Consider the following 22,825-nt stretch of genomic DNA (forward strand, 5'->3'; position numbering starts at 1 on the left):
TTGTCACTTGATTGCTATAACTGTTTTCACACCTGACTCCACTACATTCTTCAAGTAAATGTCATCTGGTTTCCTTCAACGTAAAAGGTTGATCTAGGTTACTTTCCCTGCATAAACTAATTCTCGCACTGAAATGGGGCAATGACACATCCTACACCTAATGCGCAATCGTGCACTCTTCCATGCGTGCACGCATCCCTTCCCTTGGAATCCAGTCCGTAACCCTTAGTGACCATCGGTTATCTTCCCTCCTCATTACATGTCCGGCCCATGCCCATTTCTTTTTCTTGATTTCAACTAAGATGTCGTTTACCCGCGTTTGTTCCCTCCCCCAATCTGCTCTTTTCTTATCCCTTAACGTTACACCCATCATTCTTCTTTCCATAGCTCGTTGCGTCGTCCTCAATTTCAGCAGAACCCTTTTCGTAAGCCTCCAGGTTTCTGCCCCATATGTGAGTACTGGTAACACACAGCTGTTATACACTTTCCTTTTGAGGGATAGTGGCAACCTGCTGTTCATGATTTGAGAATGCCTGCCAAACGCACCCCAGCCCATTCTTATTTTGATTATTTCAGTCTCATGATCCGGATTCGCGGTCTCTACCTGCCCTAAGTGGATGTATTCCCTTATCACTTCCAGTGCCTCGCTACATATCGTAAACTGCTGTTCTCTTCCGAGGTTTTCTCGTAATCAATGAAAGCTATATGTAAGGGTTGGTTATATTCAGCAAAAATATTTAACGAGTGTTAACCCCGAAACAACTCCCGGTGTCTCGAACGGCGTCTACATTCACAAAACACTGGAACAGTTGACGCAGTCAACGAAACCAAATTTCATAGTGTGTCTTTTTTAGATATAGTCCCGTTCTTATTTTCTATTGACGCAGTGTGACCATTTCTAAGCTTAAATTTTCGCTGAACTCTCAGCGCAAACTACAATATCGTTCTAGCGTCAATCAGTAAGATAGCGCAAGGGGCTGTCATGGGAAGGCTCGGCGAATAAAACGCGATACTTGGAGGGCATGGCTGCGGCGCATTTAGCGCCACCAATGAGTCCTGGGCGAATACTGGACGGCCAGACACCATCACAATGCGTCACAAAAGGACGCTCTTTCACACTGTGTCACAATGCATCAGCTCGGTGTCGCCAGAGCCGACAGGTGGCGTAAAGATAGCTAGCAGCCATGCGCTCCGAGTATAGCGTTTCAATAGATCAACACTTTACATTCTCTCCACATGGAAACTTCAAACCCATTTTAAAATGCGAGACAAAACATGACACGTTGTGGAATTTCAGATTCCACTGCAGCACCTTCAGTTCGTTGACAAAAATCGTTGCACACGTCCGTGTGACGAATGAGCGCGTGACGTCAACAAAGGCTTGTTGTGAATTGTCGAAACGATGAAGTCGAAGATGGAAGATTGTGCCGAAAAGGTATCCGACACTTCACTGCCGCGAAGAGTTCGATAAGTCAGCGCGAACCTGCACTCTCAATTCCCTGCGATTGCACAAGCAGAAGTCCTGCGGACACAAGCACCACCAAAAAGGCCCAAACGCAGGCCGGAGTGTTCACCGACTCACTTCTTCCACAATGCCATCCGTCTGGACCATAGTAAAATAAGGTCGACCACCTCGGCCGGTAACGTCCTCAGGCAGATAACCCATGCGTAGTCAAAGATGGCCATCGTCCGGTATCGCGTTTTCGGATGCTTCTCCCTGACAGCCAGGACCATTTGGTCGACCAGCTCTTCGATGTCGTCTTTAATCCTCCAGTCGTAGAGCGCCTTCATTGAGCGGGTCCAGTCGTGGAGTTCTTGTGCGTTGTAGCCAGCCATTACTTCGGCAGGTTGACTCTTGAATTCTTTCTCGACGGCATCGAGGGAGCCTACGGCGTCGGTAACCTTGGACCTGCGAAGGAAACGCGAAATATACTCTCTTCAGTGACTGGAGCAAAATATTTTCGTGATAATTTAGCTCAAGGTATTTTTTTCTATCCTTATCTTTTCTTTAGCCCAGATGAAATTCCGGGCGCCGGGTATCCTTCCTTTTTTCCTTTATCGATCTGATGTGTGTAACAAAACTTCAAATCGGACACTTTTCATGACAGACAGCGCGGTTCCCTTCGTGTATTAGACCCTTCCGCGAGCCTCAGGTGCCCTTATTACTGAAGAGCTCCCTAAGCAATATGCTAAGTGGCGGCACTCAGTGCGACGTGCAGTTCGGTATCGTTTGGTGGTAACCAAGTCCACTCCCCAGTGGTGGTGCACTCTGGTTAAACAGACGTAGATATCGAAGGCCATGCTTTTGATTCGTTGCATGCCGCGGAAGCGAGTGTGGTAGCCGTGAAGACGTCATAAACGTCTGGTTTTAGACACCACCTAGTGCGGCAGCTTCAACGTGAGCTTCTCCAGAGGGACTGTCCATTTGAGTACCTGCAATGTTCTCATTACACCTGAATTGGAGTGTTATCGAGAGAAGGTGTTGTCTACAAAATGAGCCACTGTCGTACTGAGCTCACTGCTTACCTGTAGGTGAGGGGTTCGACGGCGACAATGTCGACTCCCTTGCCATGAGTCTCTCTCCTCAGACCGTCCACCAGAGACTGAACCGCGTGCTTCGTCATTGCGTAAGGCGTCGTGAATGGCAGCGTGAAATACGCTGCGAATGGAAAGAGGATAAATGAAGTATTAGGTGTTGTTGTGTCTACGTTTACATAATTATTATTGCGAGCTGCTGCCACCCAGCTCCAAATTCGGGATGACGCAGATGCTAGCAGTGTTAGTGTCGAAAAGGATGTGGCTCGTCTTTGGCCGAGCGTGTTCACCTTAAAACTGGGAGGTGCATGACGGAAAGAATGCGTAGCGACTTCACACCCGATTCTATCAACGCCCCAGCGTCGCAGACACACGGCAACGTAGCGTGTAGAAACATCGAAAGGGTAAACTTTTACCGCAGTAACAAGGTCGTTCCTGCCCTAGTAACGACAGTCCGAATGTCGAATTCCTAGAAATAACTGTTTCGCAGCTAACTACTAAACTAAATGCGGCACGCTGTGAGGTAAAAAATGTCGTTATATCAAAGCGCTTATTTCTTCTCCGATTACAAAACGAACGGTCTCCACAGAATATATTTTCAGCAGGACAGCCCTTTGTCACAATTTATATTTCTAACCTAAAAGAACGTTATTGCGTACTATTCTACATACGAGGCGTTCACACTGAACATGTAGCCTGTGCGCATGGTGACGACAACGTCATTTCTCGCACAGGCTGAACTGACCACATACCAGAAGAAAGCATAATCCCTAATTAAGACTAATTTTTTTGCAACGGAGAGTCTAAAACAACTCCCAACCCAAGGTATGATGTAGTTTATCGCTCTCTCTCGCCCTCGCTCTCTCACTGTATATATATATATACTTCGACACAAGAGATATAGAATCTTTAAATGCATTTACCTTATGTGTCTTACTTATCTGTGCACAGTGCGTCATCACCATTCTAATCTCGACAAGCATCGCGCATAATTCTTGTGACGTCACTGCACAGACCTCTGGCACAGTGTATTCGTCTGGTGTAGAGTCTGGATTTCGGCATAGCATGAGAGCAATGTAGAGCACAAAAATAAATTACATGGCGTAATGTCTTGACCTCTGTGGTGGATAAATATTGCACGTCATTACACGCTATTCAGAATGAAAACAAACACACTTTTATGCGTCGTCATTAGTAGTATAACACCTAATATTTCGCCACAAAAGCACTGAAAATTCGCATTCGATGTACTCATTCTTTCATGGAATCCGCAAGGCTTTCTTTTGAAGTTCAGAGCTGCATTGAAGTGGACGCTACCTTTTCATTCATGGGTAATTTGTAACATCTACTATGCCTGTTCAGCAACCTCTGAAAGGCGACTGAATTGCGAAAGGCATCTATGAAAAGTGGCTGCGAAAGGTGACTGAAATAAAGATTATTTCACTTACAACTATAATTCAAAATGAGCTGGTCACTTCGTAGCATGCTATTTACTAAGGCATTGAATTTTATTACACAAATTGAAGAAACTGGCAAAAAGAACATGACACGTTATATGTCCCATATACAACACTTGAACAAAAAAGACATGGCAGTATTGTCGATAGCATCCACGTGAGCATCAAACATCATAAAACACTTTATTATAGTTTGCGTTCTATTATTAAGCATCGCTTTTTGGTAAATACAACTTTAACCACTCCAGTAAGCAACGTAATTATATTTCATCTTCCTTGTATTTACTCATGATGAATACATCCTCACTGATAACAACAACCCAATAGATCGTTTGGTATTCACTTACAGAGCTGTTAACAGTATGTATAATTTTTCTAATCTGCCGTATTTTCGTCCCTTATTATGTAGGGATCATTATATTGCTTGAAACAAATTACGTCCCCAGCAGTCTCTCCCGCCTTTCCTTGTCATTTTTCAGTTGAAGCAAACTTCATTCATTAAATCAGGGGGAGTAATAGAGCTTGTACTTAACGCCTGAACTTGTGCCACTGCGCTAACTGGAGTTACTTTCTTACTTAACTGTAACCAAACGTTTTATTTTGTAATGATTACTATAAACACTCACAGAGATTGCTGGTAACGATGACTGCTCGACCCTGGTTCTCCTTGAGCATCGGTAGGAACTTCTTGACCACACGGACAACACCGAACACGTTGACGTCAAAGATGCGAGTGATGCTCGCCATCGTCAACCATTCGATGAGGCCGCTGTTCATTATGGCCGCGTTGCACACCACAGCCCAGAGCTCTGTGAGTGAGAAAATTTGTTCGCAAACGTCGGTAAGATTTTTTTTTCTTGCGATAAGCTTGTTTCCTACGTCAGCGGCAATCATAAGTGCATGCTTCTTGCTCCAAACATGTACGCTATACCAGCGCTTCCCAGACAGTAACCTCGACGAGCCAAAAAAAATAGAATTCAAGTTATCTATGGAGTAGTCGACACATTTTCAATGCTAGTCACGTTGCGTCACAAACGTCGTTTTGTAATCCTATTGACAGCGTCCCCCTCCGGTATTGGAGATCACCTGAGCTAGATAATGGGTGGCTTTATTACCATTCTGACTCTGCAACAATATGGTGACCTTGGTTATGGCGGCGCGTACTTGCCTTTCTAATGCGCGCATTTCTAATGACTCGCCTTGGAGAAATCCCTTTCTTTGCCTGCACATTTGCGGGAAGCTAGCATTTGGCACCAATCCACAGTCTGTTTCCTTCCTGCTCGCTGCGCAATCTGTTGCAAGAGCTCACGGGTCTAAACGTCATCCCGGCAGCACGGGGTTCGAAGCGCACTGACGCACCTATACTCGCTGGCAGTGAGCCATTATTTCACACGTGCAGAGGCACAATGCACACGCGAGAAGTTTGAGTGACGTCAGTCTGAAGAGTCCGCTGCCGCCTCGCACACTCGCTCGCGGCTAAGTCACCGATCGCGCACGAGGACGACTGATGGTTTTTGGTGTGCCAAAAGTGTCATTATTGGCACTGTCAGATCTCGGCCAATTGCCAAAATTCACCATTTTGTCACACCTGGTTGGCTCACAACGTTGGTACGCCTTCTCTGATTGGCTTAAAACGCGCCAACGAGGCGAATCCATGTACGTGCATCCGACAGTGCTCAAGATGTGGCAGCTCGGCTGACGGCGACGGTGGCACCGGTTAAAGACGCTAAAGCCGTAAGAGCTGTTGCCGGGGATGTTTTGCGACTGATGCTTGTTCTCTCTAACTGAAACGTGACCTAATGACTAAGTATGGTGCTAGTACTTACGTACTTATGTCATTACGTCCAATAAAAATCGACCGGGAATCTTAAAAAACTTGCCGCTCTGGTCTGCTTAGTTGCACGCAGTCGCTTCAAGGTTCTCCGCATAGGAGTACAATGCAAGGTTCTCATAATACATATTCGTAGTAAAGGTGACCGGTATTTAGCGTACCTCTTCTATTTTTCTTTTCTTTTTTATGATTCTACATTACATTTGTGCTCACATCTTTTAGTTCTGAATGTTGTATCTCAGTGATGTCCTGTATATTTTCAAGGGTATGCATCAGAAAGATACTAAACAAATATGTAGAGGAACTACGACGTATATTTATAACCCCCTGCGCAACGTTGAGAGAGTAGGGCACAAGCCTGCTGAACTTGAGGATCCTGGAAACTGCCCGCTTAGCCTATGTATCTGTTTTCGTAAAGAACCTCAAATAGGTTTTTTCTTGATTTCTTCCTCCTCAGACAATATTATAAAGTGCATTACCATTTTCTTTTTTTTTCCTTACGCGCTCATTCAATGTGAAAAGGGGCAGCCATCGACGATCCCAAGGACCAACATATCTTGAAAATGACTGTTCTTTCGTTCTTCTTTCGATAAGCTTTGCAATCTTTTTGTCTGTGTCTTTCGGTGAAGGCACGTCCTGTGAATCTATTTCAACGTGTCCATTGCGTTATTTCAGCGGCCTCCTTTATGGTTGCCATGCGACGCCATCGCGCTTAAGCCCCTCAATGTGCAGCGACATGCCATCGCGTCCGGAGGGCGCCGTGGGTAGAGCTGAAAAATGCGCCCGCGGCAGGCACAGCTGCGCACCCTCCAAGAAGGAAGCGTCACCGTTCCACTTCTACGCGTCGCCCACTTCGCGCTACTCGAACAGCACCCGAAGCGTGGCGCGCGGAGCGTCCTTCACGCCTTTGTGAGCCCGATTACGCGAGCCATACTTTCCGGCAAGTGCGGGAAAGGAGAGGCCAACGCCGTTCGAGAACGTAGTACGAGAGCGTGGCAATCGTTGCAGTTATGAAGTGCATTGTGTTACATTTGTCGCTTTTCTTTTTCTTTGCTTTTTTACTGCACTTTTATAGCACTGCATTACATACGAAAGAGGTGACGCGTTCACGGTCTTCGCAGAGGCGACGCCCCCATCGTTTATTATGTGTGCCGGCACGCGTGGTAATTCGGGAGCCGATGGAGGAAGGAAGAGCCATGCCCAGAATCCTTGAAAGGCACAAGAATGGCCATCCATTAGACAGCGGCACAAAGTTACGAGGAAGAAAAATGAACTTATCCATTAGAAAGAAAGCGTTTCCTGGATCGAAAAAAACGTTCTTCTTAGTGCAAGGATCGAACCCGGGGGCGTGGATTTTAATTGGACCGTCACTCTACCATGCGTACTGGGCCGAATTCCAGCATATCAGGCAGCGAGGCTTAGTTAGTCGGTAACTCACAAAGCAGGTTCATTTCACGGAGCAAATTACGCTGCTACCGTCGGATTGGCGTCAAATTGTCTCCTTAATGAAACTTTTTTCACATCACCAAATCCCACGGAAAATCAATTCGCTTCGCTCAGAATTACGCTCGACGTGCACACAAGAATAAAGGAACGGGTCTCGCGGTAGCACGCTCCTTCATGGCGGCAAATGCAAAACACGACTTTCATTGCAATGGCGACGGTAAAACTGTCGAACTTGAGCCCAGAGTGCACTGATATGCGCGACGTGAAGTACTTTATCAGGTCCTCCCTGTGCTTTAGCGTCAAGAGGAAGCGTGTTTTTCAAGTGCGAAGAAGAGTGAGCAATTATTTTTTCTTTGAGCTTGTTGGTTCATTGAGTCATTATAAGCAGTGCAGCGAGTAGGAAACACGAACTTAAATGGTGCAAGAACGCGAACACTTTGTCCGTTGTTTTTAGCGCGCTGCCCCGCTTCTACTTACAGAATGCAAAGAAGAGTCTCTCAGCATCTTTGTATGCTACAACCTAGTGTCAGCCGAAGGCCGGTAGATGTAGCCCGGACAGAGGTGTCGTGAATTTTACTGGCTAACGTATATGCCCGAAATTCAGTGGATGTAAATCGGTAGCACGCTTTCGAGCCACGGTAAAAGACGCTCAAAAGGAGACGTTGACCACTCATACTGTGCAAGGCTTAAACCATCTGGAACGAACCCTTCATCTGTCTAATCAACTAGACACATCTTTAACTGACCAACCAAGAAACAAACCAAGCAACGCACCTGACCGAGCAACCAACCAAGCAAGCCAGAAAACCTGACCAATGAACAAAGAAACCTCATTTCACAGTTTCTTTCTTTAGGTATGAAGCTCCAGCTCTGTATAAAGAAGAATGAGTTTCGAATTGCATCGACTTGTTTCGACCTGCATACGATCTGCACGTGTTCTTCTACACGTGGGAACTTTCTGTGCACTTAATTCCACACAGTCTGTTTCTTCTCGAAAGAAACCAGATGGCAGAAGAAGTCGGATCACTTAAGTTTCGCTATAACGCTTTGGAATGACTACAAAGATGTGCAGCCCTTTGGTCACCAACGTAAAAGTTTTTCTCATAAGAGTTTCAAAATAATCTAAGCAGATGATATGTCTCTTACTGCGTGTTCCAAGCTCTTCTCTCACCACGCGGTGAGCCCCGTCAATTTCGGCGTCTTTTGTGACGTCCATCTGGAGGACTTTCACGTTAGCCAGCTTTTTGAGCGACGTCGCTCCTTCGCCGTTAGCGTCCAGGCAGCCAGCGAAGACGAGAAAGCCGTCCCTGGCCAGGAATTTAGCCAGCAGGTGTCCGAAACCCGTGTCGCAACCTGCACAGCACAAGATAAACAAGCGTGAATACACGATATGTCCCGCCTATCTAGTTCTCAACAGTGCGACTACACCACGCAAATGATTTCCTTTCTTTATGGCGATGTCCTGGCGTCATGAACGCGCCCACAGATATACCATAGGAGTGAGCGCATAAGTTGTAAGCGAATAATCACGAAAAGATGCCGGAGGAAGCGATAAGGGAAAGGCATAGAGGGTTGAATAGGCTGAGCCCAGTTACTCTGCATAGGGCAAGGGGAGAACTTAAAAAAATTAGAAAAGGATGGAACAGAAATAACACACATCTGCTCACACTTCCTGGGTTAAATGACAAACGATTCACACGCCTGATGATTTCAAGAATGATTATTCTGGGGTTTTACGTGCCAAAGCCACGATTCGATTTTAAGGCACGCCTTAGGGGGAAACTTTGGAATAATTTTGACAACCAGGGGATCTTTAACATGCGCCCAGTACACTGGATACGGCCGTTTTTGCATTTGGGCTGCTTTGAAGAAACTCTGCGGCACTGTAATGATGTTTTGGCCAGACTGCGTTCAAGACAGAGGAAGAAACCTTTGATCCAAAACCTTTGAGACAAAGCGACGCCAGGCAGAATCCGCACCAATCCACCCTAATCCACTGCCGTAGCCCTGTTTCAAGTGAGTGCTAGCTCTAGTCCAGCATTCGCGGTGTCGTAGCAGTAGATTCGTTGTTGCCCGCCCAATTACGCTGATAACATGAGTCGCACTTCTACCAGCCAACTATCTCGTAAAACAGCATTGGTTACTCACCGGTGATAAGCACTGCCTTCCCATATCCGCTCACCAGGCGGATGCGAGTGATTCCCCAGAGGTAGTTTGCGAGAAAGTAACTCGCACACATCATCACCATCAGGGAACCAAGACCGTGGGCAATGCCGGGAAGCAGCGGAAGCTGTGGCCACAGGTACCACAGCACTGCAGTCAGAGCGATGAACAAAACCCAGGAAACTTTCATGGCCGGTTCCCAATCGTTGTCACGAAGTGTCGCACTACTCCACCCCGTTTGACAGGATGCTGCGATTGAAAACAGGATAATGTTATGCATACACATAGCAAAGGGTCTGAAGCAACTAGCTCACAGAACTTCACCTGTCAGGTAAAACATAACTAAACTGACAGAAACTTGCCGCAAAGTAGCCTGCATGATGGGTGAAAATGAAGCAATACTTGCGCGAAACTTGTTGCAGTAGCGAGTAGGCACCTTACTGAGCGATAACATGCGCGGAGGGTGTCATAAGTGGGTATTTTTATCCAACGGTAGAATGTTTCTTCTAAACGTCACGAGAATATTTGGGCTGAACGAGCCTGCTGTCAACCACAGAGTGCACCCAAAGTTTTCTTGCTGCTACAATAGTGCAGAGTCTGCGCTGTGACCTTGATGTGTTGCAGAAGACATGTAGTACATACTTCCGGAAACTACAAAGCACACGCACCGAAGCGCATCGTACCTTGGTCGCTCGGCCTCTCACAGTGTACTTAAAAGCTGGCACAACTGCCATTGCACAGGTGCACCTGGTCATTGCAAATATCATCATTGAGAAGCTAAGAGCGCACATTCAAAATCTTTCGTTGCAACCACAGCCCCATTTAGCGTGTGGGCCAGTGCGCAGGTCAATGAAAGTAACGTTGCTTCGTAACGAGCCTCGATACCAACCGAGTTCAAGCCCCGCCCGAAACGCCCAGCTTCTGCATTTCGGTGCGTCCCACAAACCTTATACGCGCGTTTTCAAGTTGTCGAGATTGTGAAGCAGACAAAGTTGTCACCACTAGCCATGAAACCACTGCCATTTTTATTCAGTTGACTCCTACTGCGACTGGGAGCATGTTTTCATGGACGGTTCAACCAGTTCCACCAGGTTTATCAGAGCTGCGGTTGTGCCGTTGGAATCAATCTCCGTACAATTTAAATTTCTCTTTTATGGCCTTGCAATCGCATCATTTGTGAATCTTCAAATTACCGCTGCCTACGTGCGACAGCAGCTGCCACCTCATGGATGTGTCATGCTTTGCAAATAAAAATTTAATGTTGGGATATGACGCGCCACAGCACTATATGAATATGCGGCATGCCGTAGTGAGGAAATCCGGATTAATTATGGTCATAGTCGGGTTTTCTTACCAGGAACCTAAGCATAAGTACCCGTACATTTTGGACTTCGCCCCTATTTAACTGCGGCTGCTCCAGCTAAGATTAAACCCGGTGACCCCGAGATAGGCAGCACAATGTCATAGCCGCTAAGCTACCAGGCGGTGGGTTCACCATCCGAAGGCAGTGCTACAGACTCTATAGTTAATCCGGCGTTATGTTTCTCAGGAGTAGCTAGTGCATGAAATTTACCCAAGCTCGTCACCATTCTCCCATGGATCGATATCACATTGTATTGCTGTGGCTCCCTGGCCACTGAAGTATTTTTATCTGGAAATCGTTCTCATTTGCCTTAAATATTCTATTTTCTACTCACTTCCATTGTTTGCACTCTGCGAGTGTGTTAACCAGAAATTATGTTACAAGAACCTGTAAGGCTGTATGTGTGGCATACCGCTAGACTAAGAAAAATTACATGACAAAAGCACGATATGATTACGAAGCATGATGTAGTGGACGGTTCCCGAATAAATTTGAGTCCCTCGAGTTTTTTGACGTGCACCTAACTCTAATTTTTTCCCGAACGCTTTTTGCATTTAGCCCCCTTCAAAATGCCGCCGCCCCAACCGAGACCGAACATGTGACCTTGACATTTAACACGTGGTCTTGAACATGTGACACGTGACCTATTTGTACGCCATAGTCACTGGGATACTGGGACCATTATATTACATATGAGTAAAATACCTTTCCTGACAAAATTACAGTTCATATACAGCGAAATAACTCAGTTACGAAAAGTGGTATTAGAATACTAGCTTCCGGCCCAGGGCCTCAAAAGAAGCAGGACTTTCACGTTTCGAGTTCCGGCCTATGTGTTTGGAAATACTGCCAAAGTACGTGCGCACGGTGACCATAACTTGCCCCGTTCATCGATGTTGCATCCGGTGGGCTGTTTAGCCTCATAAACAAGTTGCATGCCGTGCTAAAAGAAAGCGACACTGCTAAAGTAGGGCACTGCAGCTTGCCTGTAGGATTCTAATGTGGCCTGTCGAGCAGCTTACTGCTTCTATTCACTGCAAAGCTTGATACCATCTCTCAAGTTCGTTAGAGAAAAGCGTCACCCTACAAATTGTATCAAACGTCAAGGTACATACTCCGCACCGTAAAACGATAACTCTGAAACCATGCCGCCATGATAAATAATACTTTTAGAAAAAAAAATACTATGTCGTGTTTTTGTCTTTGTTTCCTTGAGCAGCAGGGAGATTACGAAATGATGTCTTTTGTCTTCTGTTGGCTGCTCAAATAAAGTATCAATCGTTTTTCACTGGCCATTATATGACATTTCAGTATACTACATTTAATCCCGTAGGTGAGATTCCAGGTAAAGCTATCATTCACTGCCCAGCTCACATGACGCTCTGTACCCTTTAGAAAAAACGAGCAAGGATTTTATCCTAAGTTAATGCTTGCAGCCAGTGCCAAACTTAGCACATTAAAAGTATCAGTGACTGCTAAGCGGCTTCACATGGCTACTACATGAGCACCAATCTTCAGAGAATATACAATGCCTTATGTCGCCAACAGTAAAACCCAGCAATTATGACAATCACGACTTCACTCAATATATGAAAGTGCTACCGATGACACCAATGCCATTCTCGAAGCAACTAAGACCAGTATCGGCAAAAATACAAGCTCAGTTAGAATGTTTTTTTTTTCAGTTGTAGGAAGACAGCTGCATACATTACACTTAAACAGTGGTATCCTAACGCTGCTGCAAGGTTAGCTCGCTAGCACAATCCCAAAAAGCCGGTTGGCCAGCGCCGACCCAAAGAGACGGCACCAACTACATCGCACATTCGCGCAAGAGGCTTACCTTTCGGATATGGTCCGCTTTAATGCTGACTGCCCGACTATACGCGTCTGGCAATACCTCTTGTTCTGACGACGGCGTCCGATAAATTCAAATGGCACAGGAGCGGGGAGAGGTCCGCAACGGTTGCGGCACCTTCGGACGACTCGCTGCACACACACGCTCACTAGCAAGGCATGTCAAGCAATCGCGCGATCGGCAATCATTTCTCCGCGATCGCTAGCTTGCGTCACCGCCTCCTCGGCTTTGCGGAGCCTCCTAATGCACCACGGATTCTTTTTTTTTTTCTTTTTCCTTCTCTCTCTCTTGGCGGCCGGTTGCTGCTTATGCGAAGGAGGTGGGCATGTGAGACGCACCGGCTTCCGAGGGCAGTGTCTACCGTTCGCGCATTTTTCACAGGTCACGCGCCACCCGAGTCCACACAAGCATGTCACGTGCACCGTAAGTACTCCGGGCTTGGCCGATGGCGAAGCGTGCGTTTGACGCAACGGGCAACTCTCCCTCCACGAAGTGAGGCTTGACAAGCAGACGAATTTCGCCGCCCTAGTGCGGTCTACGCTATTCGCCGACACTCTCTTCCATCCCTACCTCCTTCTTGCCTGTTTAGTCAGCTTTGTCGAATCCGTGAGTGCGTACGTGTGTTTGTTTTTTTCCCTCTCTTTTTCTCTCTCGGGTGCAGCGGATATCTCAAATGAACGTGTGAACTTCCCTCCGCCAAATAGACTGAAAGAGCAAGGGAGAATCACGCGAACAAAAAATATCATCCATCCAGCGTGTGCCTAGTCGCAGCGAAGTGTTCGAACAGAAATGAAGATGGGAAAAAAGGTAGGTATACATGAAAACAAAACGAAACGATAACAAGGACAGAAAACAAGATTAATGTGAAACGAACCTCCTTGACACTGTCCAGAGGAAAGTTTGGCGCATATGAGTGTATGTTTGTCAGCAATTCGTGCTTTCTCGTAGGTTTTAGGCTTCATTGATTTGATTCTCAAGCGAGTTATCGTTGAGTCTACACGTGGTCTTCGTCCGCTGAAGTGAGAGATGAGAAAATTAGCGAAAGACGCTCTCCCATCCGAGTAGTGCCTTTGCTAATGACAGAGCAGCAATAAACGAGAATGAAACACTGCAACAAGCTTCAGAAAACAAAAAAGAAACACTAAATGCGTCTCAAGCTTGATGGAATCACGAGGGAGAACCCGTTTGACGACGAACCAGCTTGCTCCGTTGTAAATATCTCTGGGAAAGTATAACCGCCGTATGCGGAGAGCTCTGCCATGCCACGGTCGTCAACGTATTGACTTTCCAGGCACGATGGCCCCAGGGCAGGTTATTTATGTGCTTACTGCGAATCGCCTTTCGGCGATAAACACGTGGTGCTGTGTTTTCGGTTGACGCCAAATCTGATGACTCCAGCTCGGGGCTATTCCTTCCTCGCTTTCTTTTTTCTTCGCTTGCTTTGAAGATGGCGCTACAGCATCTTGTCCATGCCTGATCATAGGGTAAGCTTTGTGCACTGAGGACGTAGAAACAGCGAAAACAAAAAAAAATTGAAAAATGTGGTGCTACAGTGACAAGGGTAACGCATGGTGTTGTGTTTGAGAGTACGCAGCAGGATCCTCACTGCCTAAGTACAAGTAGGTATGTCGACTAAAGGTTGGAACCAACTGAGGGGCAAATGTTTTGGTGTGTCGGGCACAACATGCGCCTATACCCAAAACCTGTCATACTAGCCAACAGAGTAAGCCACTACAGATGTAAAATAATATTTATTGTCAAGCAGTATATTTTATATCTTAATATCTGGCCGGCATGCGTGCGTAACTTTTAGTTAATTCGGGCGAGTATAAATACAGAATTGAGCAGGAAATGTAATAGACGTAGCTATCATTTACCAATCCACGCATGGTTTATCTAATGCGAAACACTGGTCGTGTTCTAAGCCACAAATGGTAAAAAAATGCATTCTGATATTCATAGCGGCAATTTTGACTTTAACTGATTAGAGAAATTTTTTTTGAAAAAAAGTAAGAGACACTCGCTGTAAAGGGTAATAACCTTGATTTCGTTGATGACTCATGCTGAAGTTTAAAGTGAATACTCTCTTGTAGCTTAAACTACAAGCCACAAGAGCCTTGTTACTGGAGCGTACTGTTCTGCGCAGAAGTATATTCGGCTTCCTTTTTTGTCACAGCTGTATACGTCATCCAAGGAAAGCATAATTAAATTAAGCATGTGCACAGTAAATCTATCACTGGAAGCAGGTTTAAACGCACGTACACAATGTAACGCTCAAGGCTTTTAACCTTTATTATGATGAAAGAAAGTGTAGGAAGTGCAGTGTAGAAAGCGTAGGTGTAGGTGTAGGAAAGTGAGCAGCGCACGCTGTGCTAGGCGGGAAGGTGGGACTCGGAAGGTTAAAAAAACGAGAAAACACAGTTCTTCTCTTATCAGTAGACTCCGATTTGGCCCGCTAAGATGACGCCGGCGTGTTACTTGAGGGCCTGTCCCTTTGGCGGTTCCAAGAAAGCGCTCACGGGGGCTTAACGGTCTTGGTGGTGTACGCAAGTTTTGATATTCTTGCTTACAGAGAGTTTATAGAGATTACACGGCCAAGGGAACAAATCTGCAAAGAAGCAGGCTACTCTACAAAAATTCTATATGGTCCCGTATATTGACACGCACGTTCAGTGCATTTTCTCTTCGCTGCATGCAAGTCGCAGGGAATTCGGAGAGAGTCGACGAAGACGAATTTGCTCTCACGGAGCGATTCTACTGCCTGCCCGCATGCTACTGTCAGCCCAGTTGCTGGCTTGACAACATAGAGCCTTTAGTCATATACATGTATACTACAGTCAATGTACAGTCTTATCAGTTAGATGTTTTGAGCTAATGCCTCATTTTGATGCCTACTAGGTTACTTTTGTGTTAGTTCACCGATACGCATTTAACACCGCTTTGGAGCCCATTTGGAATATTTCAGTATTCTTGTTTCTCATGCGCACTCAAAATTCAATAGTAAAACGCCAGCTAAACTGATCTACATACTGTTGCACAAAGCAAGGCATAACCATGGGATCAAAGAACCACGCATCCCAATCTTAGCTTTGTCTGCTCAGACCATCATGCAAATCGTGTTCAACGTGTAGGAATGGGAAGATGAAAGAAAAGCCGGTTGATCGAAATAAGCCAACGACCCCGAAAGAAAGTTTAATAGCCCGTTTAAAAGCAACACACAAGTTAGTTACAAGTAACAATTCGACACTGCCTACACCACTTCTGGAAGAAAACTGACAAGAAGGCAAAACTGGCAAGTTAAGGCAAGAACTGGCAAGAAAATAGTGTTTTCATACCTTTCACCACGCAGCTTCGCGTAGTCGCCATACGGACGGCAGAGCGAGGACCTCCGATGAATGCCACGACACGGTCTTTGCGGACGCCTTCCGTACGCAGAAAGAGCGTGTTTTGCAAATTTAATGCTACCTTGGACGGAACGAGAACATGAGAGAGCGTTCGACCTCACGTGCAACAGCTCCGGCCAGCCCTGCGAGTATCGTTCGCGATAATTCAAGCAAGAAAGAACTACGACCTACCCGTACCAGGCGTCCCTGAGTGAGCAATGGCAAAGGAGACCGACAGAAAGAGTGGATTGGAATGGGGCAGAACGACTCACGGTGATTGAACTTTGCTCTATGGTCTTAAATTGTTTCGATATAATGGGAAATTTTTCTTAGTTCAAAAACAATTCAAGCGTGACTTATTTTTACGACTTCGTGATTCCCCACTTAAAACCAGTACCGTCAATCTCCGAACCACAAGAAACAAGGTGTCAAGATTGGACCACTATATTAAGGTGAAAGCCTTTCTAAGCTCATGGTGAAGTTTGTGTCAGCAGACTTGACCGCCGGAGTGTCCGCCGAAGCGTCATCATGCCATATGAAGACAGATTAAAAACAGATTAAAGAATAAAAAAATATTGATAGTGACAGTTAGTGAATGATAACGTCATATTAGAGATTGGTATATGTTAATAATGACTGGTAATGACTAATGATGACTATTAATTACTTGTAAAGACTACTAATGACTCCTAAATTACCAATATGTCCAACGACGGCTTGTAATAACACTTGATTACATACGACTAGAAATGTCTAGTAATGAGTAGCAATGGGGACAACATGGCCACAATTAGTACATGACCGGGGCAGTTGGAGAAGTATGGGAGAGGCCTTTGCCCTCCAGTGGGCGTAACCAGGCTGCTGCTGCTGCTGCTGCTGCTGCTGCTGCTGCTGATGATGATGATGATGATGATGATGATGATGATGATGAGTAGCAATGACTAAAATGACTACTAATGACTAGTAATAACTACTAATGACTACGAAATGACCAATATGTCTAACGACGGCTTGTAATGGCCACAATTGGTTCCAAATAACTAAAAATGCTTACTAGTGAGCAGTTATGACTAATAAGGACTGAAATGACTTGTAATGGCTATTAAATCACCAATATGTCTAACGACAACTTGTAACGACTACAACTGATTAGAAATGACAAAAAATGCTTAGTAATGACCAGTAATGACTTGCAATGGCTAGTAATGACTATGATATGACCGACATATCTAACGAAGGCTCGTAACGACCACATTTCATTACAAATTACTAAAAATGCTTAGTGGTGAGCAGTAATGACTAAAAGAAATAAGAGAAACAGAAGACGCAAAGAGAAAGAGGCGAATGGTAGGAGAAAAGAGTAGGCTTTCGCCGTTCTCCTCTTGCGAGAGGTCTTAAAAGACCGTGTCACTTTTTAACATACTGCGCAAACTGCAAAATAATGAGAGAGTGACAAGCGAGACATGACATAGCACAGTTCCAATTATAATTTTATCAGTTTGCAACCTAGGTGAAATGCTTACATGGGTTAAACGAGTTCTTTTTTTTTCAGCCGAATAATAAACAACGAAACAGGCATGCCCTCTGTGTCGACCTTCAAGTTGGGCCTCGTGAGTGCGTGGAAGCCGCTCCCAAAGTAAATGTCACGTCGTCTTTCAGGTGACTTCGATAATTACCGCTTTGTATAGAATACGGGCGGGCTTTTGCTCCGTCTCTATTTTGCAGACACAATCGAGTTGATTGCGATTGAGGAGCGCATTCAAGGATCCGTCAGCGCCAACAACAGCCCCGACGGCGAAGCGAAAGCAAATACACGGAAGCTCTTTCGTGATCCTCTAGTGTCGGACGAAACCTTCACATTGAGCACACACAGAACGCGTGCTAGTGCAAGTAAGAGTATTGCTCGTTAGCACACGTGCTCTGGCAATGCTCTGGCAAACGAGAGGACTGGTTAGAGGCCCTTAAAAGCGGCGATCCCCAGGACCAACTAAGGGCTGTCCAAAGAGCCCGCGAATGGGCGGAGGACCATGGTCTTCCGGCCCCAACGTGGGAGCGGCCCGCAACAACGACTTAGTAGTCCCTTAGGACCTTAATAAAGTTTTTTGACTGACTGATTGACTTCTCCTCATCGCTGTTTGGTTGATCGCAATTTCACCCTGCCTTATGCACACTAATCACCACTGGGTTTGGCTATACCATGCAGAATGATGCGTGGAATAGTTGCCATTAATGATGGTGTACGCCAGTGTAAGACCTAAAAGCAACTTGGCGAGAAGGGAACACCATTGACACAAAAAACGTGCACTCGCGAAACGTGCTTTTGAACCTGTAACGCTGAGGAAGCTTGATTTGGTGCGTGCTTTCGCACGCTCGCAGCAGGCCTGACGCTGTGTCACACAAAATGAACGTGCTTCCTTGGCGTAAGCTCTGCGGCGCGTAACGTCTTTAAAGCGCATTTTGAAGTTAGTTTTTAGAGTCTCAGTTTTCGCGTGAGCCTCGGTCAGTTTCCCGCATCACGCCTGCCAAGCGTGGGCCCAGCCTCGATGACACGCTTTCAAAACCGACGTTTACGCTGGCTTTGTGGTAGCCGAATTATTCGCTTGTTAGCTCAGGAGACTTCAAAGTCCACTTTCCCTGCACACACGCACACACGCACACCAATAGTCTGCTGTTCCCATAACTTCAAATTGTAACGGTAATTTAGAACTTGAAGCCATGGCAACTGCAGAACAATGGCACAAGTTTCCATGAAATTGGATTCTCAGCCGGTGCCTTTTTTTGGACCAAATGAGCGACCAATCTGACTATAATATAAGCCAGCGCAGAAATAAAGTCTCGGTTTGCAAGTGCGAGTGAAAACAATGTAATGCACATCTCCCATTTAGGTATTTAGGTAAGTTAAATGGAGACCAACAGGGCAGGCGGAAAGCAGGATGGTTCGGACTATTCATATGGCGGCGGTGGCACTGCGACATTTCTAGAGCAATTACAACCAGAAATCTAAACCACCGACATTCGTCACCTTACATACAATTATGCGGACCTAGAAAAACATACGGATACGTAAAACATTCCCAGTGTGTCAGTGCTATATCGTAAATGCCTCGCTCCGCGAATACTAAAGCTGGTAAAATTTTCACTTGTACTACAAATAACCTATGTGTGAAATGTTAAATTCGATCGTTTCGCTTCGGGACGAAGCACAAGACAGGGCGAGCATGCATAAACGTTGGGAGGAGTGCCTCATGCCCGATTTCGGGCATGTGGTGTGGTTTCCGTGTGAAGTGACTCAAACGTGCGATAGGCATTAATCGGCAGCAACTACTAATGCTCTGCTCCAGTCGATACAATGAACGGCCTCTTTCTTGTATTGCTCGGATAGGGCCCTCGAATTACAGCGTGCTGTGGTGTCATCAGTTTGAGAATGCCTCACGCGGCGTTTAGAATTCCAAGACTCGTCGATGTAGTCAGTGCCGAAGTCCTGGCGTGGAATCTTTTCCACGTGCGCTTTACAACCACCATAAAACCGCATTGCACTGTCCGCAGGAAATAATGTTCTTTCACGTGACTCTTCTAGCGCACAAGATCATTATAACGGGTCCCATTAACGGTACACCAGCACGAAATGTGAATTCCTTTATTTGATAACATAAATTACACTGCAGAGAGAAAAAGAGACGGACAGAAACAAGGGAAAAGCAAGGAGGTTAACCACTAAACGTCTGGTTTCCTAACCTGCACGAGTAAAACGGATAAAGAAACTACGGCACCTTGTTCGAACCAACGTAGGCGAAGTTTTGCTCAAGCGCACAAAACGGTGCTGAAACCTGTGTCATTTTTCCAAGTCATTGCCGTCTCAGTGCATGGTCATGTCGAAAGGGCCCCCGTCCAAGCCAGGCCTTCAAGTTCAAACGCAGGCAGGGCACTTCGCAAATGCTCGGTATACGTGCGTGCGAGTGCACTCTCGCAAGCCCGTGCCCCGCACTGTGACACATGCGCAGTTCATCTCAAATAGCTAGCTGAAGTTGGCACGATAGCAGCGCTCTATCGTGAGCAATATGAGCGGGAACCCAGGAGCGCGTATCAGATAGCCTCGAACCCTGCTATGGGCGATACGCGGCTGCCGCCGTCGGAAACGAAGTGGAAAGGAGGACGCCGTTGTAGTAATAGTTGGCACTCCCACCGTACGCCTGTTTATAGACCTTTTTCATCCTCGATGTGGCAGCACTGCGTTCATGACCCCAAAGAACTTCCGATCAGCCATTTATGAGAGTCATGTTAGCCAAAAAAAAAAAGTATTTTACCGCATACTACACTGCAGGCACAAACGTTTGATGCTTTCAGATAAAAGAACGTGCGCAATGCGTCGAACTCAGGTGCGGGCTTTTTTTTTCTCGCACTTAACAATACAATTCATTGTCATATACTCCAACTCCCCAACAAAGCTGGTGCCAGATGGAGGGTCCTGTAAGTTTATAGGCTAGTGTAACTTCTGTTGCTCCTGACGGCTTAACCGGAAGTCTTCTGGGAACTCTGAACTTCATAACGCCAGCACAGATTGATAACGCGCTGTTTGATGTTGTGGTTACTAGGAACTGTGCACCGAAGCGTGACCAATAGTATCCCTGTAATTTCTAATATACGTATCTTGCTTAAGAAAACGCCTTCGCCTACTTTCCGTCGTGGGCCCCGAAATCGCTCTACAATTTTTTATGTCTGGTAAGAGGAAACTTAGGCGAGTCTATCAATACCGTGATAACGCTCAGCGTCGCATTATTCTCATAAACACAGTCATCGCAGATCACTTCTGCAGCATTTTTTTTTTATGTAGGACCCACCGCCGTATCTCAGCGACTGCGACGCCGCACTTTGAGCTCGAGCTAGCGGCTTCCATTTTCGCCGTGAAGGCTGCATCTCGATGGGTGTCAAAATGCGAAAAACACGCTCGTGTTCATAGACTTAGGGGCACGCTAAAGAACCCCCAGTTGATCGTAATTAATCTGGCGTCGCCCTCTACGGCGAGTGGCATAATTACATCGCGGTTCTGGCAGGCGAGACCTCAAAATTTAGCTGTGCGTGCCTGCGTGTGTGTGCGTGCGTGTGTTCTTCGTAGTATTATTTATTTTGAACACATACAATTAACAGGAAAGGGAAAGCGAGGAGCAGGCTGGCAAATACCACCGGAAGGGGCACAACGCCTGCCGGCACAGTGTAATAATACAGTTTACCGGAAATCTATGGTCGTGTTCGCTATGGTTTTCTAGGATATCGACAAAGCTTGAGACTCAAAAGCTGCGTTGCGTCACCAGGAAATGATTATGAGACACGCTATGGCAGCGAGAAAGAGGAACAAACCACCGCCACCGGGAAGCAAGAGGTTACGCGAATCCTGGTGCAAGAAATGAAAGACGGGAGAGGACACAGAAGGAATCGAGGGCACGTATCTCTCACGATCATATTTTCAGTAACCGACTAGAAAAAGTCTGCATCAAATTATGCACTTCGATACATTGTGCCTCGCACTGCCCGTAATACTCGGCTAGTTTTCACTGCTTCAAACTTTAAGTTTACGACATCTACCTAGCCTGGCGGGATTTTAACAAAGAAATACCAAGGATTTTCTATGCTTTCAGCCTATGATATAGACAACGAAAAATGGCATAATGTCTAAACGTTCTGCAAGGCTCTTCGCACAGAAGCGAAAAAAAATATACAAGAAGTCGCACACACGGCTGCAGGTCTGTTAAGCAACCTTGCTATACGGAGCTTCTGGGACAACAGCAACTAGATTCACCCAGCCTACCTTGTCGAGACGGAGCACAGGACACTTTGCACGTTTCACTTACCTGGTCCCCCCTTGCCCAGTTGAACCGCAGTCTTCGCGGACTACAGGTGATGACGATTACCAAAAGTTTTCGCTTTTTTTTTTCACGCAGAGAGCGCATATCCACTTGGTCGTGATGCACTGCCTTCGCTCGTGCCGGTCCGGCCTCAACAGACGCAGAGACTCTCCGAAGAATAAATTTAGTCGAGCCGCTGCGCAAACACCAGCTGCGGCCCTTCGTATCTGTTATGCAGACAAACGACCGCGTCCAAAGCTCGCGCCCTCTTGGAACATACACCGAGAGGCCCTTATCCTCTCTCGCGAACAGAAAGCGCGGCGTGTCAGGTTGCCTACTAACACAAGGAGTCCAAGGACAGCGCATGCGACTGCCGCTTGCGTTTGTTCGGTGCAGCGCCCGTTTAGATGAAGATGATGAAAACGTGTTTACTGGAAAAGGAAAAGAAACAACGATATCCAATTGACCGAAGTCGTATGGGTAAACGGGGGAGCAGCATGTAGCAGAATAAGAAAAGGTTGTATGAAAGCCGCAAAGTTATCACAACGAGCATTACGCAGAAGACCCGACCGACCGAATGGGAATGCCTAGTAGAGTGGACAGAAAAAAAGAAGTGTGTCACACTTCTTCTTCGCACCTACTCTCTGATCGGCGCATTCCAGGGGAATTCCCGATGTGGCCTGGGATGAAAAGCTTTCGCGTGTCCTCTGAACTGGTGGCACCAGCGAAATTCCCGATGTGGGACACTTTTTCGTTTGCTCCCCTTTTGTTATCACCGGCATCGTTCCCTCAAGTGTTCACAGAAATTCAATGACTGCAGAATTAGCGACTCGGGCTTGCCACGGCATTTACCTGTAACTCAGCACAGTAAGAACAGAGTGTAACAAGCTGTTTGCGATCATTCTCTAAGGACGTTCGATTATTCGTCAAAATTTGGAATATTATTCAGGCA

At 46.2% G+C, this 22,825-nt stretch overlaps 1 protein-coding gene across 3 annotated transcripts; it reads right to left on the minus strand.

The window, feature by feature from the left end:
* Nucleotides 1–1,237: 1,237 nt before the first annotated feature.
* On the minus strand, nt 1,238–22,081 carry LOC142564490 (retinol dehydrogenase 7-like). Of its 3 annotated transcripts, none has more exons than XM_075675509.1 (6): nt 21,880–22,081; nt 9,418–9,681; nt 8,416–8,622; nt 4,619–4,801; nt 2,527–2,659; nt 1,238–1,909 (listed from the first exon to the last, which is right to left on the minus strand). In XM_075675509.1, exons 2-6 carry the CDS (start codon nt 9,620–9,622, stop codon nt 1,579–1,581), a joined length of 1,059 nt encoding a protein of 352 aa, XP_075531624.1. In that variant the 5' UTR covers nt 9,623–9,681; nt 21,880–22,081; the 3' UTR covers nt 1,238–1,578. The 3 variants fall into 3 exon arrangements, with proteins under 3 accessions (XP_075531624.1, XP_075531622.1, XP_075531623.1); XM_075675507.1 differs by lacking the exon at nt 21,880–22,081 and adding an exon at nt 13,525–13,627; XM_075675508.1 differs by lacking the exon at nt 21,880–22,081 and adding an exon at nt 12,636–12,889.
* Nucleotides 22,082–22,825: the final 744 nt, after the last annotated feature.

This window comes from Dermacentor variabilis, chromosome 11 (genome assembly GCF_050947875.1).
Source record: "Dermacentor variabilis isolate Ectoservices chromosome 11, ASM5094787v1, whole genome shotgun sequence".
Classification (NCBI taxonomy): domain Eukaryota; kingdom Metazoa; phylum Arthropoda; class Arachnida; order Ixodida; family Ixodidae; genus Dermacentor; species Dermacentor variabilis.